This window comes from Agelaius phoeniceus, chromosome 16 (genome assembly GCF_051311805.1).
Source record: "Agelaius phoeniceus isolate bAgePho1 chromosome 16, bAgePho1.hap1, whole genome shotgun sequence".
In the NCBI taxonomy this organism is placed as follows: domain Eukaryota; kingdom Metazoa; phylum Chordata; class Aves; order Passeriformes; family Icteridae; genus Agelaius; species Agelaius phoeniceus.
Window position 1 is genome coordinate 8,994,507 of NC_135280.1, and position 16,965 is coordinate 9,011,471.

Consider the following 16,965-nt stretch of genomic DNA (forward strand, 5'->3'; position numbering starts at 1 on the left):
TCTAAAATTAATATGGCTGATTTTGCTTGCCATAATGTAACAGGACAGACTAGTTGCATGGTGAGCTATGGTTTAACTCCTATTAATAGCATTTTCCCAGCAAGCATCACTTTAAATGCTGAATTCCTTCCTGTATGACTATTTTTGTTGAGTATTACTTAGGTGGATAAAGACAGAAACAAATCCTAATTCAAGTGATTATCAAAATGGCTTGTAGTGCTAGATGTGTGCTATAGAATGCAGATTGATCTAAATAGAGAATGCCATTTCACAAGAAATCCCTGAAATGCCACTTCAGGATGTTATGTGAGCGTGTTTTGGCATGGCAGTCAAAGCTCTATTGTATGTCATGCCATGGCTCAAGTTTCACATCAGTCTTTCAGTTACTGAATTCAAAAGTGAGGAATTGCATCCTGCCTGTGTCATGAAGGAGAAAAACAACACACTCTTATGCTGGGATGAGGTAATTGGCTGCAAGAAACTTGATAGTAGCTGCAGTCATCTCTGGTTTTGTGATCAAGCCTGTTAAAGTCCACTGCTCTCTGTAACTGATGAGATTCACTGTTTAGGTATCAGTTTAAACATCTCTTGGTGTCTTACCACAATTCTTTCACTCTCCCATGAAGTGTTGATACAGAAAACTGCCTCTCATTAAGAAACAGGAAAGCAAAATTCCATGTGAGGGGAGATCTCCTGTGAGACCCCTCCTTACTCATCCCTGAGCCAGGGTTGCTGCTGAGGCTGTTGGGATCCAGGCTCAGCTGCTGAGCTGTTCTCAGCATCCCGTGTCAAGTCTTGTGTGCACATGGGAGGGAGAGGGAGTTTTGGCTTTTAGGCAATGTTTTTGGTGTGATCCTGTTTGAAAGCAGCCTGCTTGCCTGGCTGTTTGTGGGCTGGAGGGGGTCATGTGAAACAAGGTGCACTTTGGTAACAATGGTAGCATTTGTGCTGGGGTCAGGGAGGACTTTTTGTTCATTTCAATAACACCAGGGCCCTCTTGGCATGGCAGTTCTGATACTCAGGTGAGTCAGGGCCCTTATTCTCAGTGCAGGGCTGGGAACTGTCTCTAATCTGAGCAGGCTCTGGGCCGTAGTGAGGTTCCAAAGTCATCTTAGAGCATTATGAGATTGGCTTTTTTGATGGGCTTTCTTTATTCAATGAGAAAATCCTTTCTTTCAGTAGCAGCCCAAACTTACCCCTCAGCATTACTCCTTTTGTGCAGAATAGTAACCTTATTCTTTTTGAGAAGTGTAGCAGCACAGGAACTGCATCCCATTCCACTCCACCACCAACTTTTCCCTCAGTAACAGGAAGAAACAAAGGCTTAGTATAACACAGCAGCTTAGTTTATTTGGAAATATGTTTAACTTGGAAGAGATTCAGTAGGCCTAGGGGAAGGTACAAGAGAACCATTTGCTGGTGGAATTGGTGATTTGTACAAACAGCACTTCAGCACTTTTGTTTTTCTCAGTAGACTGAGATCCTTTCCTGAACACAGTCATGTTTACCAGTGTGTGAAATCCACCTTACACATTCTTCCACACACTCTTCCTTTTCCACTGCCTTGCCTTCTTTCTGAAGTGATAAATAGCCAGGATTTCCAGAAGAGATACTGGGTGCTTTCATCAATGTCCCTCTCTGCTGACAGTGACTGATAGCTGAAAATCAACTCTGAAATAATGCCAGTTACTCCATATAGTCACCCAAAGATACTTGTCTGATACTCTGCTGATTTTATAGATGGGGATTGTATAATGTGTTGTGCTCACAGGATCAAGGAAGTTACAAAGCCCCTAGTTGTTCTTGGGATATTCAGTGATTTAGTCTGGTTTTTAAAAATAAGGGTCAATAAGGGACACTTAATTCCTTCCTAAGTTTAATTTGTTTAATTGCAGCCATTAACTTTGACATCAGCCATAAGGGCTCTGCTGTGTTCTGGATAGGCAACACTAAACCAGTGTTGAACACAGTTGAGAATGGGACCTTACAGTCTTAAAAATCCAGGACTTTATTGCTAAGCAGCATCACTGATCCACTTCTGAAGGAACCACTTGTGCACTGCAGGCAAGCTCTTCAAACCCACCCAAATAAACAGAGAAATTTGCTAATTAAAAACAAAAACTGGCACACAGAAAACCTTCCAGCTGAGCCAAGCTAGAACTTCTGAAAATGAAGTTCACTCTCATTAACACTGCTGGAGTTCCAGTCCCTCTGGGGCACTGGCTGCCAGTGCTCAGCTGTAAGAATATTGCACATTCCTACTTGCTGTGTTTCTCCTTGGTTTTAATTAAAGGAGATTGCTCTGTAGCCTGGTCATGAGTGTTGCTTCCCAGGAATGTCTGTTTCTTGCTAATGAAGTTTTTTCATAGAAACCAACATTGCACTCACTTCACTTCATTCCCAGGTGGATTCTGTGCAGCCTGTAGGGATCACCCCTCTCATCAGCACAGCCTGGCTTAAACACTCATGTGCAGGAGTCACCTCAGGCCTTAAAAACCATGTGCAAAGTCCTTCTGGAGCCTTTATTAGTGGCATTCACAGCTGATCCCCCTGAGGTTTAAAGTTGGTGCTTCACTAGAGCTTTTTCCCTGATTCCCATTTGCCTTTATTAGTGACACTGAACATCTGCCTCTTGCCTTTAGATACTGACAATTCCTGATGTCTTAACTGGGTACCAGCAAGAGCCTGGGGAATTTTACAGAGGCCAATGGGTGTTTCTTTCCCTCCAGTGTGTATTTTCTCCCCTAAAAGCAGTTCTCCCCATAACTGTGTAAATGCACACAGGTGCCTGCAGAGTCCAGCCCACACCAGGTACAGACTGTGAAGCTACAGAGCTCAGTGTGGTGTTTTATGTCTCAACAAGGACACAATTATCATACATGAGAGTCAGCCTTTGTTCTCTTTCCTGCATCTTTGGTCAAAATAATTAAAGTGCTTCTATGTCTCAGTGGAAACCTTTTGGTTTTTTTCCTCTTTGATCCTTAAAACTGAAGGTACTTAGTGATGTTGGTTCTTTGTCTCAAGTGAGTCTGCAATCCTGAAATTATTCTGGAAATGCAAGTGGTTTTCATCAAATCAGTCAGTGCTAGGGATTGGGTTTTATTTGTATAAGGATATTCTGAGTTTCTTTAGATGGTGTCTATTGCCTTCAACCTTAATTAGATACTTTTTCTCCCTAAAAAAATAACTGTTTATCCTTTTGGGGTAACTGCTGTTAATTTTTTCTCCTTCCCTATACTGTAGTTCCTTGGTATATAAGCACACACTTCACTTAGCTGGCTTCACAAAATGGAAGTTCCTTTTGCAAAATGTTATTTTAGGAACTTGTTGCTATCTTTTGTTATTTCTAAGCCTGAGATTGTCACACTAGATCCATGTACGTTTATTTTACTATTTACACCTATCACAGTACATTTATATGGAATACCATCACACAGACAAACCAGCTACTGACAGCTAATATAAAGATATTAGATTCCACAAGCTTAATCTGCATAGAGACCAGAAACACACTTAATGGTGAAACACAGACAAGTATTTCTGTATTTCCCTTAATTTTAAACCCATTTTATATAGAATGTGATCTTCCTGCCACAAATACCCACTTCTGTATTTGTATATTTGTCTTGTGGCCAAATTGTCTTGGGTGTCTTGTGTCTTCCTATGCTTTTTTATGGATAGTTTCTATTTCTTGTGGTCACAAAATATACAATTAAAACTCATTTTAAGCATGGTTTCAATATTAGTTAAATTTTGTCTTCAGTTCTTCTCCCAGCAATCTCTCAGTGATGTGTAATCTCCTGCTGCATGTAGCTTGTAAAAATGGACAAAATCCTGGGTGAATGTTTCTCTTACTTCATGGGAGTTGGAGATCTAAAACAGAAGTGACACAACCTTGGACTGCATCATCAACTTGCAGATTACTGTGGCTGTGCTTTGCTAAAGCTTTGCCAGGGATTTATTTCCCCTGGTGCAAGCAATATTAATTTGACTTGAGTAATTCAGATATCATATGGGATATAAAAATCTGTAGCTACCTGCAGCATCCTTGTCACTGATCTCATTCTTTAGAAAGAATTTGAAATGAAACTCCACGGCAAAGTACTTGAACATCACACAAGTTTGGTATTTTGTATGCAACATCAGTTATCCTACAGTTGCTTCCTCTATCACTTGTGCTATATATAGCATTGCTACTTGTGGCTTTTGTTCTGAAAAGTAGCCAAAATAGGAGAATTTGGCAATTTTTGAGTGCAGTTTGTCATGGGGGGGAAAGTGTACAACATATTCTTCTAAAGTTATAGCCCATAAAAATTGCTGTTTTACACCATACTGGATTAAATACAGCCCCTTTTCATTCACCTGTATCACAGGGGTGGTTTTTGTTGACTCTCCTGCTGATCTCTTCTGGTCCCTGGACAGCCACTAAATAGATTTCTTTTGTTTTTAGGCATGCGTGTAGAGTGATCCATGCAACAGTGAGGAACCTGGTGCAGTCCATGGATGACACCTGTGCAGCTGCTCTGGCTCCCTCAGCAGGATGCTGCTGGTTCCCCTCACCATCCACTTCCACTCAATGGAAACACTGAAAAGACAAGCAGGCTGGGAAGCCCAGGGCTCTCTCTACATGATGTTGCACTGTGTGGCCCCACAACAATCTTTAATAATTGCCAGCCCAGCCTTGGCAATGGTGGGCTTGCTTGGAGGAGGTTCTGCCTTCTTTTCTGCTGGGCTGCCTGCAATGTTCAAAACAGGACACCATTAGAACCAAGAGCTGCTCAAACTCTTCCTTCCTACTTCTGCCCTAAAGGGTGCAAACCTTTCCTGCCCTCTCTCCACCCACCCTGAATTTTTTAGGTGCTGTTTGAACAATACACTTTGCTGGTTTGAAACTGCTCAGAAAGTCTCATCTCTTCAGGGAAGGGTGTTAAGAGGAGCTGAAGGATCCATACATCTCAAAGGGAGGGTAAAATTGTATCTGGTTCAAGGCAGGTGTCCCTTTTCATAGCCATGGGTCCTTTCACAAAGTCATTACACTGTTCAATTCCCAGCAAGGAAAGGAGCTGAAGGACAAAAGTATTGCTAGAATTTATTCTCTCATTGGCTTGGATGTTGTAATTAAGGGAACAAGATAAAGGCAGGTTTTCATTTTTCAGGGTGAAAAGAATCTTTTTATCTTTAAAACTGCATTTAAAAGCAATGAGAATGTAAATAAACAAGGGAGATGAGTCATGCTCCCTGTGACTAAGGGGGTATAAATAATTAGTGATGCATCTTAAAATGTCTCTTCTCAACTTCAAGGTCATTCCAGTCCCTCTGGGAACTCTTGAGCAAGATCTTGATCTGTGCAAAATGGCAGAATGTTTGATACAAACCTCTTCAGCTGCTGGACCTCTCTAAGAAGGGCACTGCTCTCACTTGACTCTGCCTGAGAGCTCATCCTGAGACAGGGCAAAATCAACCTGTGAACTGCTACAGCTCCTGCTGTGGCTGTGACTGTTCTGTTTGAAAGTTGCAGCTAAAAGCTTCTGAGGCATCAGGAAATCCACTTTGTCTCTCAGAAACCAGAGTGTTTCCATTCTGCCTACAAGTGATTTGGATTGGGGTGGCTCAAAAGCCTATTTCTGATGGTAATGTGTAAGAAATTTGGGTTAGCTGTGGAAGTTTGCAGTTTTTTTCTCTAGTTTCCATCTTGACTGCAGTAAAACAGGTGAACTTTGTTTCAGATATTCCAGCATGGACCTGAAGAGGTTTTTTTTTTTCATTATTTTTGCAGAAACAGTTAGGAAAATTATTAATAAAAATCGAACTGCTTAGAAAAGCAGCTTGTGGCTCTGTGTATACAAATATACTTTGCATATTTAAAACATGCAGAGCAATTCTGAAGTGGCCATAGGTGACTGAAATTCAGTTTTAAGGGGTAATTGGGTATCTGAAGTATAAGTGGCCAGCAGTTGCTGACACCCTGAGCTGTTTCTAGGTGATCTAGCTAGCTCCTCCTAGCTTTTGCCAGAGGCTGCCCTGTGAAAATGTTCTTATAATCAGTTGTCTTTGGAGTTTTTCCTTTTGCTCTTGTTTTTTCTTAATGATTAGGAACTCACTGGTAGGAGACTGTGTTGCTTTGTCGATGGGTTTTAACTTGGTGCGAAGGAACTCAGCCATCTCTCTGTCTTCTTCTTTTTCCCTGGTGGAAGGAAGGAAAACAGAGGAAGGAGTTTTCTTTGTAAATGGGACAGAAAAAGCTAGAGCAGCTAGGATCAAGTCACTAGTAAACAATTAATTTCTTTGCTATTTTTAGAAACATTTAATTTTGCCACTTATTAAAAAGCAAAATATTTGCCTAAATGAAAACTGCTGCTGAGGCTTTTGTGATTTGCACACAGGGTTCAGTGAGAGCTCTGGGTTCAGTTCTAGCTCAGGCTCCTTGTCAGCTGCTGCCCCTGGCCAGCTCTCTTTGATCAGCTGCAGGACTGGCAGAAGCTTTGCCAAATCCTCTCCTTGCTGGCTCAGGATTTCAATGTGTTGGAGGAGATATTGTCCTTTTGGATAAATGGATGGAGTCTTTACTGCTGAATGAGGGGGAAGGAAGAGCAAAACTGACTCTGTAGAGTGCTGACCTCAAACCAAAGATTGGATTTGAGTGCTGGAAGTGAACTTTTGAGGAAGCCTACAACTTTCTTGGCAGCTTTGGGCTAAACTGTGGAGATGAAACCCTTCAGAACCTGCCCATGTCTTAGGTAGGGCTGTACTGCTGAGGGCTTTTTAGTTGGTTTGGGGTTTTTTGTTGTTGTTTGAGTTGTTTTGCTATGACAAGATGAGAATAGTAGTAATCAACCTGACAACATGAATAATTAAAAAAGGAGGATTTTAGATGTCTACAAATATGTCCCTTATAAAATTCCATTTCATGTCTACCTCTTATCCCAAGAGAATTCCCTGGTAGCAGCATAAATCCTGTTCTTTTCAATGGTAAATGCCCAGACTGTTTCTGGTAGGAAAATAAGAGACCAAAGCTCACTGTTATTCATGAGATGTCTGGATCATTAATGGGATAAAGAGCCACAGAATTAGAGTAATCTAATTTTAATGGTTTTCCTATGGAATGGAGAGGAGGCTTTTAACTTGGTAAGTTGTTTTGAAGGACCAATTCTCTCCCATTAATGTTGATTTAAATTTTGTCACTTAATCTATTGTATTATTAAGTTTGTGGAATGCCACTAAATAAGTTCAGTTGCTCTTGGTTCTTACCTTAATCTCTCCACCTCTGCATCATCTACAAGAAAATCTCTTTTTTGTACCAATCGATGAATCTTCTGAATCAGTTCATCCTCTCTTTGCTTCTCCATCTTGGTTTTTTCTTTTTCTGGTCAAAAGGAGAGAAAAGAGTGTGTTACTTTGGACTCTGGGGAGTGTGAGGGGGTGGTGTAGGATGTTGCAGATGTCTGAGGATCAGCTGCTGATTGAAGTCAATGGTTTTCCAGACTGAGTCACCAAACCCCAGCAAGCTGGGTCACTGCCTCTGCTCTCCTCACTTGCTGCTCTTGGCTCTGATCAGCTTAATGGGCTGAAGGCTCTGTGGGGTTTGCTAAGCCTGGTTTTAATTTGCAATGACTCTTCAAGACATTGCTTGGAAAATTTTTAAGAGCTTTGGCAAGAAAATAGTTCCAGATGCTTTGTTAAAATCCAATGTACAAACTCCATTTGACCTCAGGGGAAAGGAGATCACACCAAAATGAACTATTTCTCTGTGTTTCAAGACAGCTTTGGCTGTTGAAAATAACACCTTTTTTTCTATTCTGACAAGGCAGGTGAGCTGCAAATCCCCACCAACAGCATCAATTGTAAAATGTGGAAAAATAAACGCAAGTTTATTTTCCCTGTACTTCAAAAATCTGAGTAATTAATATATCTCCTTGTGAATTGGCCAGCCTGGAATGGCTAGGTTGTCTGTAAACAACAATTTTTGTGGCATGAAAGAGGTGCCTGTTACAAACTAAAAGTCATAAATGTTAGGGATTACAGAGCTGTCGTTTCAGGCTATAAAGCAAACGTATTTAAGACAGAACTCTTCAAACCTGGCAAGTGCAGCAGAGATGAGAAAGCCAGAGGCAAATCCAAGCTCATGTATTTCTCTGAGAAGCTGAACATTTTGAGCAGCTATGAAGACACCTTGTATTAAATCAAGATTTTGGGCTTTGGGCAGCAGAACTGCCCAGTTCGGAGCAGTGGGAGCTGGGGGAGGCAGAGTGAGCTCTGCAGTCTGATCATCTGACCTGTGTTGTGTCTGCTGATTTAAGTTATAAGACACTTTAAATGGCTCAACTAATTAGACACTTGAAAACAATTGTTTTTAGTACAGATTAAAAAAAAAGAATGCTTAGAAGTGGCTGCTTTTTCCTGCTTTGTTTGTAATGGCTAAGGAGCAAGGACTCTCCTCACTTCTGAAGATAGAAGCTACTTTCTACTTCCTTTCAATCCTTTTCCTAAATTGAGATGTGCTCTCCCATTATACCCTTCAGGAAACTGTCTACTGAGAATATTAATATATGTGGCAAAATATTGCATATTCTGTGTACTAAAGGACTGATTCCAGACTTACTGAAATTGGCTAAACTGTGTCCACTGAAACCAAAGAGCAGCTCTCCATACAAATCTGTATTCTTTCAGGAAAATTATGGTGGAGATCCTGTGAATGAATCCACTTCTGGAAAGTGTTTTTCTAGGTTAGGCTCATGCTGTGTCAGCACAGAGTCAGTGCCAGCAGCTGCTTTGTCTTTGTTAGGACCAAGCTCTCTGTGACCCTGCCTGCAGATGCTGCTGCTGGAACTGCACCTCTTGGGTTCTTAAATTAGCTGAGATTTGTGAAGTTCTAAGGAGAAACTGCTGTCTGTGGGTCTCTGCTTGAGGCCTTGAGACTGGAAAATCACTTCTAAAAGATAAAAAAAAAACCCAAACAGCAGGAACACCACAAGAATGAAAGCTGATTAACCCTATCTGTTAGTTCAAAGTCTGGACAGCAAAGCTTGCAGATCAGGAAAGTGAGGCAAGGAGCAGCATTCACAGATACTTTCTAGGATTTGTAATCCTCTCCATTTGAATGAATAAAGAACCAACAGTGTTATTATTAAAAATTTGAAATGTGACCTCTATAAGAAGTATAAGGAAAGAAAAAGTAAGAAATATTATTAATCTGTTTCTGTTAGGTGCAAAATGTGGCAAAGTTTTTACACAGCTAAAAGTGAGTGGTTTCAGCATAGATCTCTTTCCTATGTCACAAATGCCCTGGTCTCTCCTTTCTGAGGACAAAGCTGTCCTTCCAAAGTTGCACAATAAAATGTGAGGAGGAAAAATGAGGATAACCAAAGGACAGACAAAACTTGGACTTAATAGGTAAGCAGGAGCAGTTAAGCAAATTATTTCTGCAGGGTGCTGGAGGCTGTGCAGTAATATGTGATGTAACTGGCCTGCTGCAGTTGCTGAGTGTTTTGCAGGATTTATTTTTTTCTTGAACAGAGTGGGGCTGTGGATCATCTAAAATGGCAAAGCTGTAGAGAAGTGGAATTCCTCACTGATGGCAGCTGGAGTTCTGAGCCAAGGACTGCAGAACTGCCCACAGCTCTGTCCCTCCTTCAAACACTGAATTTGCAGAGATTTATGGCAAAGTTCTGGGCCTTGCTTTTCATAGTAACCTGTTCTTCTTGATCCTAGAAGGTAGATTTAACTACAGGTGTGATAATGGATTGGTGTAGCAAGGAAAAAATCAATCACATTCACAGTGATGGTTATAAATCCTTCTCCTCTCCCTCTTTTATCTCTGGTATCTCAGCACTTGTCTTTTTTACCTGACAATCTCTGTGGCACTTGGTTCCCTTGAGATTGCCAAGGGAGTACAAGAAATAAGGAATGTGCTCCTTGTTTGAGTGATATTTGCAGGGTTGCTGCCATGGGAGCAGGGAAATACAGCATGAAAAGAAATTCAGAGACAGAGATTAGAGATGGGCAGGAAAATGGGAATTAAAGATGAGGACTTGAGGAGAGAGATATGAAACTGCACCTTGTGGGGAGGAGATTCTGGTTGTTGGGGCAGGGGTGGGGATGGTGCCAGGAGCACAGGTGTTACCCTAACACTGGGTGGAGACAGACATTACCTGGGATTGCTACCAAAGTCTGCAGCTCCTGCTTAAGGTTCATAATGTCTTTGCACAGCTGGATGTCATCCATCCTGCAGAAACAGAAAAAGCATGGTCAGACATGCAAACCCCACTCTCTGCTGATGGGATTGGCCAGATCTGATCTGAGAACCTGGCCCTGGCCTTGCTGGGAGCTGCCAGCCTGAAAGGGATCCTGACACTCTTGGCTCACCAAGTTTCACAAAAAGCAAAGGGTATTTAATACTAAATGCCCATTGAGCTCACCAAGTTTCACAAAAAGCAAAGGGTATTTAATACTAAATGCCCATTGAGCTCACCAAGTTTCACAAAAAGCAAAGGGTATTTAATACTAAATGCCCATTGAGCTCACCAAGTTTCACAAAAAGCAAAGGGTATTTAATACTAAATGCCCATTGAGCTCACCAAGTTTCACAGAAAGCAAAGGGTATTTAATACTAAATGCCCATTGAGCCCTTGGTTACTTGTCTTGCTCACTGATTTGTGTGTAGGTTCATACCCGTCACTGTGGATAATTTCAGATTTTACTTTCTTGATCATCAGAGAACATTCTGGAGGGGGCACTTGTATCCAAAATGGTCCTGGGAAAAGACAGGGGAGCCTTTTTGCACTTACTGCAGCAAGAGTTTTCACCAGAGCAAGAACAGCAGAGCCTGGGAAGGGGCAGCAGAGGGTGACAGATTATTTGGCACAGCCAGGGCAAGGTTCATATTCTACCACCAGATTTCTTTGTGACCCTACTAATAATTCAGCTCTAACACCAGAGATCTGGAAACTGACATAATTTGGCATTTATCTGTTTCTGAGGTTTTGTGCCTTGGGTGAATGTCCTCCATGGTTGATGTTAAATGCTTCAAATCCTTGATATGTGCAGAAAGTCCATTAATGTTAAGACAAAGAAGACAGCTTAAGTAAAAAGAAAAGTAACATTAGCAGAAACTGCACCTTCAGCTCTCATTGAAACTGCTGCTTCTCCTGAGAGCTGCCATTGAATCTCTGCCCTGGAAGGCAGCAGCCTCCAGCATCAGCTCCCTGGCACAGGTTTTATCCAGGGCCACAGGGGCAGCCAGGGCTCAGGTGCTGGCTCCAAGAGCAGCATCTGGGGCTTTCATTTGGAGATCACCCCTGAGGAGCACAAACCCAGCCTGTGTGATTAATTGTGCATTCTCAGCTTGGATCTCACCCACACTGTCTCTGCCCACGGATCTCTGGGCTCTGTTTTTCACAATCCTGTGCCTGAGGGGGGGATGTGCTGCTGCCTGAGCCCCTGGAGCAGCTGAGGTGCCATCAGAGCAGGGGCTGGCACTGTGTGTGTGTGTGAGAGGGAGCCCCCAAAGGACGATGCAGCCAAATCATTGAATTAAGTGAGGAGTGGGGAAAGTAGGTGTTTCTGGCACAAATAAGACTTTAATCACACCCCAAGAGCTTTTATTCTCCTTGCTGCCTCTGCCAGGATTGCAGGTCTCTGCAGGGAGCTGTCCTTCAGCTGCTTTGCTCTTGTTAGTAAAACATGTTGATCCCTCTGTTATTTGCTGCTTGGGTTAACTCCATCTCGCCTGTTCTGATACTTCCACTGTGCTATGACAGCTATTCCTGCTGCCTTTTCACCCCTCTCCTCCCAAAATACAGCTGTGAAATACCTCTCCTAATAATCTTTACTGCTGACCTCTTTTCCTTCCTTGTGTACCCCTGTCACTTCCACTGGGATCTGCTCTTCCACTGCCCATCTGTCTTGTCAGGCTTGGTTTTGTTGGGAAGAGCAGCATGTTTGCCTCAGGACTGGAGCAAGGTCCTTTGCTCTGTGTGTTTAGGACACTTGGAGGCAGAGATGTTTTTACTGATGAATATTCTGACTTAGGCTCCCCATCACTCTCATCCCAAGCAAAGCCTGCTTTACTTTTGAGATCCATCACACTAAATGGTGCTGGAATTACTTTTATCAATTAATCTTAAACTGTCCTCCCAGGAGAGTGAGTATTCAAAATGTGCTGGGATATGAGCAAGGCTCACAGCTCCTTATCTATTCAGTGTTCATGCACTTTGGGTGGCAAGTTGGTACATTTGACTAAGATGACCATGCCTAACAAAGATGACATTTTCTTGGCAAGAAATGTTCAATATTGAACTGCTGAATTCAAGTTATATCAGGCCACACTCCAACTAGTAAAGAGAACAGTGAGTTTCTACAAAAGAGATCTCTGTGATAGACAGAGAGGATTTTTTTTTCTGATTCAGAAGATTTGGCTTCATTCTGAGAAGCTCTGAAATACACTAATTAAATACTTTACTATATCACTTTGGCTCCCTGCCCTCACTAAGGAACTCCAAAAAGCTAATGGCATGCTCTTCTCTGAGGATTTTCAGGAATTTAAAGTACCACCAGCAGTATATTCCGAGTGAGAAAGATCATTCATGTTCAGCACTCCCTACAGTCCCTGTGCCTGACTTGTGGCTAAGGTGCTGGCCACATGGAGCAACTTTAGTTGCACTCTCCCCATTATTTTGGCTGGTTTTCAGTCTGACTGCAGAGCATGTAGCTGGTACTCCATGTATATTCTCAGCATCTCTTTTTCCTGAGACCTAAACTTTGTTCCTGCCTTGTAACACACAGCAGAGAAGTAAATCTGTGGCCAAAGCACTTTAGGTCTGTAACAGCTCTGTGACCACATGAATTCCAAAAATCAGAAGTCAGATGACCTCTCCAGAGTCCCAGTTCTGCAGGCTGGTGCATTGTGCTGATGGGCAAAATCTGAACCTACCATCTGCACCAATCCCCTCAAGCACATGGAACAGCTTTCCTCCCATCTGTGTCAAACAGCCTTTGTGTTTCATCCACTCCACGGTGCTGATTAGGAAAAAAGTAATAAAAAAAGAGGTTAAATGATGAAAGGGAGGGCTGAAGGACATATGGGACCATGCCAAAGCTTCATCCATCTGATTTAATGAAAGCAGGATCTATGGTTCCTTGTAACTGTAAGGCACATCCCACATCTGCCAGCCAATAATACTGAATGCAGGGCAAATAATACTGAATGCAGGGCAAATAATACTGAATGCAGGCAACAGGTGCTGCCCTGGGCAAGAGCTGCCTTGTTGCCCTTGAAGGAAAGGCAAGAAGAGGAACTCCTGGAAAGGAAATCTCTTGGAAGGCCATTCAATCTGTACTGGCACTATGAACCTTCCTTTTCCCCCTTATGCTCTGGATGTTGGATGTGAGTAGTTACAAGGGTCCCAGAGGAAGTTAATGCTGCTTCTGAAAAAAAAAATAAAAAATCCCAGTGTATTTCTCATTTGGAAGCTGGATGGTCAGCAGGGTTTGACTGAGAGCATCTTGCTATTACTGTCAGACCTCTTTAGGAAGTAAAAAGTGCTTTTGGAAATCTTAAGGAAAGCAGCAATCTGCAGAGTAGAGGAGAAAAAATTCTTTGGGTCCCCTAACCTACAGAGGAAACTTCTCTCTGTCCTCTGGAAGAGTTGGTACATTCTCTTCAGTCCCTGTGAAGACACTTTTCTCATTGTAGAAAAAACACCAGTGAAGCAAACAGCAGTGACCATATGGCAGTTTTTCCTCCAGAGCTGAGCTTTAAATGTCTGCCCAGGAACCCTAAACACATGAGTTATGAGAATGATAAAACATTTCTCTGGTTAGGAGCCCAACTCCATTCCTGGAGTAATTGCAACAGTATTGAAGTAGGGATGGATTCTCAGTGTGCTTTTGTGGATTCCTGACACGCTGCCTGCACTTCTGCTCCTCTCTTTCTTGATGGCTCATTGCAGAGCCCCCTCTGCATGCTTGGAGATAGCACACGAGCACACAAGTCTTTTCTCTCATGGTATTTCAAGCTACATCATCACGACTTACAAGCAGACTCTCTGTTTGCCAGAAAGAAACAACAAAAACCCAAACCTCATAATGAATAAACAGCGGGAGCAGAAGATTTTCTAAACATGGCACCAAATGACAGGAAAATGAGTGGGTTGGGGAGCCTGCAGAGCCCTGGCACAGTGACTCAGCCCCATGCCATGTTTCTGTGTCCAGCCTGCAGGGGAGAGTGCCCTGAGCACTGTCATTGCCATGCTCCAGGGAGGTGACAGCATGAGTCACCTCTGCTGGCACCATCTGCACCAGGGCAGCAGGGCAAGCACAGCCCTCCCATCCAGCTGGGCCTGGCAAGCCCCTGAGGCTCTGCAAGGAAATGGGAGGCAGGACTTTTAAAAAAACCCATATTCTGTACCAGACACAAAAGAATTGTTTTGTTTTGTTTCAGTAGAAATTATTCTTCAACAGCTGAATTTTTGTGTCTTCTTCTCAGCCAAGGAAGAAATCTGAATTCCCCAGTGTAAGGCCTAGGTGCCATCTAGAGACATGCACAGGGAAAAAGGAAAAATTATAGTGGAAGCTCAGAGAAAAATCACATAACACCCCCCTTAATGGTCAGCCAAAAAAAAAGACATGGCCAACAAAACTGACAAATACTTCATACTTGAGTGTAAGAACTATTAGTAACACCAACATAAGCATCAAATATCATTTTCATTGATTTCAGGATGAGCAGAGCAGTTCAGTGTGTCTAGAGACCTTCTGCCTTTGCTGAATGACTTTCAAAGCTAGAAATAGATCTGTGCCCCCTCCAGCATGTCTATAAGAGGAGGTCTGAGATTTCCTTTGTTTTCTGTTATTGGATTAAAGTGCTTGAAGTTAAAAATGGAATGTAGACCAGGTTTGCTGGTTTCCTTCCCTCTCTTCCAGGAGGGTTTGCAGGCACTCAGATTATTTTTAGTTCTGTTTTAATACATTCCTGCCCCAGGAGTAAAATGCTTGTAATTGTTGGAGTTTCTGAAGACTTTGATAGTGCCAGTCCAGGAGCTGGCCAGAGAATCAGGTGTCACGCTAAGTCACAGCTGACATGATTATGTAACCAAAGGTCTCCATGTAGTGATAAAAAGATCATCTCCTTGGTGGTGTCTCCAGTGAGCAGGCTGAAACCAGCCAAGAGCAACCAGTAGTGATGGAGAAATGTGGGGGATTGAAGGAAAGAGATGTGTAGAAATAAAGAGAATTGCTCCAGAGATGGGGATGATGTCAAGCTGCAGACTGGAGGGACTTGAGTGGAGGCTGCCTTTGGGTACTGCAGGTGTTCATGGCTTTGCCAAAGCTGTGGGGAATCTGCAATGGTGAAAGTGTTCTTGGGACTACCAGAGCACTATAAATGTAAAGAATCACTGAACTGCTAAGGTTGGAAGATGCCTCTAAGACAATGGAGTTCAGCAGTTGCCTCAGCACAGCACCACGTCCCCAGGTGCCACATGCAGATGCTTTTTGAACACTTCAGGGATGGTGACTCCACCACTGCCCTGGGCAGCCTGTTTCAATGCCTGATCACCCTTCCAGTCAAAACACTTCTCCTTATATCCAATCTAATCCTTCCCTGTGCAATTTGAGTCCATTTCCTCTTGCCTTGTTGCTTGTTACGTGGGAGGAGACAACCTCCACCTGATGCTCCTCTTCCACATTTGGCTCCTTTTTGTCCCTGTCAGCTTGGCTTAGTTACTTAAATCTGCTAATTATAAATCTGTGAGATCACAGGCAACATTTAATGAATCCTGAACAGGTTGTTTGAGTCATTTTGGTGTGTTTGTCACTGATGTTCAGCTCAGCACCTGGTGCTGCTGGGGCTGCAGGACACAGGGCTGGCAGTGAAGGGAGCAGATTTCTGGCCAGCCTTGGCAGGGCAGCTCCCAAGCCACAGCTCCTGGGGTTCACTTGCTCTACTAAAGGAAATGGGTCTGACTTTCCTTGTTGAAAGTGCTCTCTGCTGGAGGAACACTGCATAGAAACTGCTGAACCACAACTTGCACAGTGATATAATTCAGCTATTGTTTCAGAAAATTGAAGATGGCATTTGAAAGTCCCAGTCCCAGAAGGGTCACATTTAAGATATATTTCACATAAATTCAGAACAGTCTCTAAAGAGGCTGTTTTTCATTTTCACTGACACTGCTCAGTTCTCTTGAGTTTGGCCATCTCCTCTGCCAGTTACAACGTTCTGCTATGAATCAATGGTAACAAGAGGAGTTTTCCTGAAATTGCCCCACTGTGGAGGGGACTATTTCTCCATGTGGCTAAAATTGACTAAGTTAATTTGTCTAAAAAGATATAGACAGTAGAGAAGTCAGATTTAAATTCACAAGTATCAGCCCTTTGCAGCAGCATACAGAAGATTCTATACAAAAGCAGAGAGCCTGGTTCATTTGTCCTGCTCTGGTAGTTCTATTTTTGGATATTAGGCAGTGGAAGGAGGAAACTCTAGGTCTGGCTGTGCACTGTCATTGTCTCCAGCAGAATCAATGATACATTTCCTTCTTCATTTGCCTTCATGTTTGACCTTTTCTTATTTTTAAAACCAGAAAAGCAACTATTTGTTATCCCAGCTGAAAAGAATATAAAGGTTTCTGGTATAAAATTAAACACTGACAGTTCCTTCCAGGGCTTTTCAATTCACTGGTTGCTCTCCTATTTATAGCAGAAGACAAGTGAGAAGGACCAGTGAAATACCACAGGGCAAGGGGACATTTTACTGCAGAACATCCTTGCCTGGAGGAAGCCCAGCTGCCCAAAAGGGGGGCCAGGGTCTGTGAGTGCCACTGTGCAAACCAGAGCACAGGTAGCCAAGATCTGGGAAGTGAAGAACAGTTTGGGATAAAAGGTTCCATCTGGAAACACAGTGCTGAATTTCTGCATTAACAATGACAAGGTCAAAGATCAAAGCTGCTGCTGCTGCTTCTATTAACAGCA

At 42.7% G+C, this 16,965-nt stretch overlaps 1 protein-coding gene across 2 annotated transcripts in view; it reads right to left on the bottom strand.

The window, feature by feature from the left end:
- Nucleotides 1-1,324: 1,324 nt before the first annotated feature.
- BMERB1 (bMERB domain containing 1) overlaps nt 1,325-16,965 on the bottom strand; it is a 46,933-nt gene continuing 31,292 nt past the window's right edge. For both annotated transcript variants that reach the window (XM_077186752.1, XM_054643786.2), the window contains 4 exons: nt 10,149-10,222; nt 7,249-7,363; nt 6,102-6,184; nt 1,325-4,736 (listed from right to left, as the gene is read on the bottom strand). In XM_077186752.1, the coding sequence (XP_077042867.1) occupies nt 4,624-4,736; nt 6,102-6,184; nt 7,249-7,363; nt 10,149-10,222 (385 nt within the window). In that variant the 3' untranslated portion in view covers nt 1,325-4,623. The remainder of the gene's footprint in view (nt 4,737-6,101; nt 6,185-7,248; nt 7,364-10,148; nt 10,223-16,965) is intronic.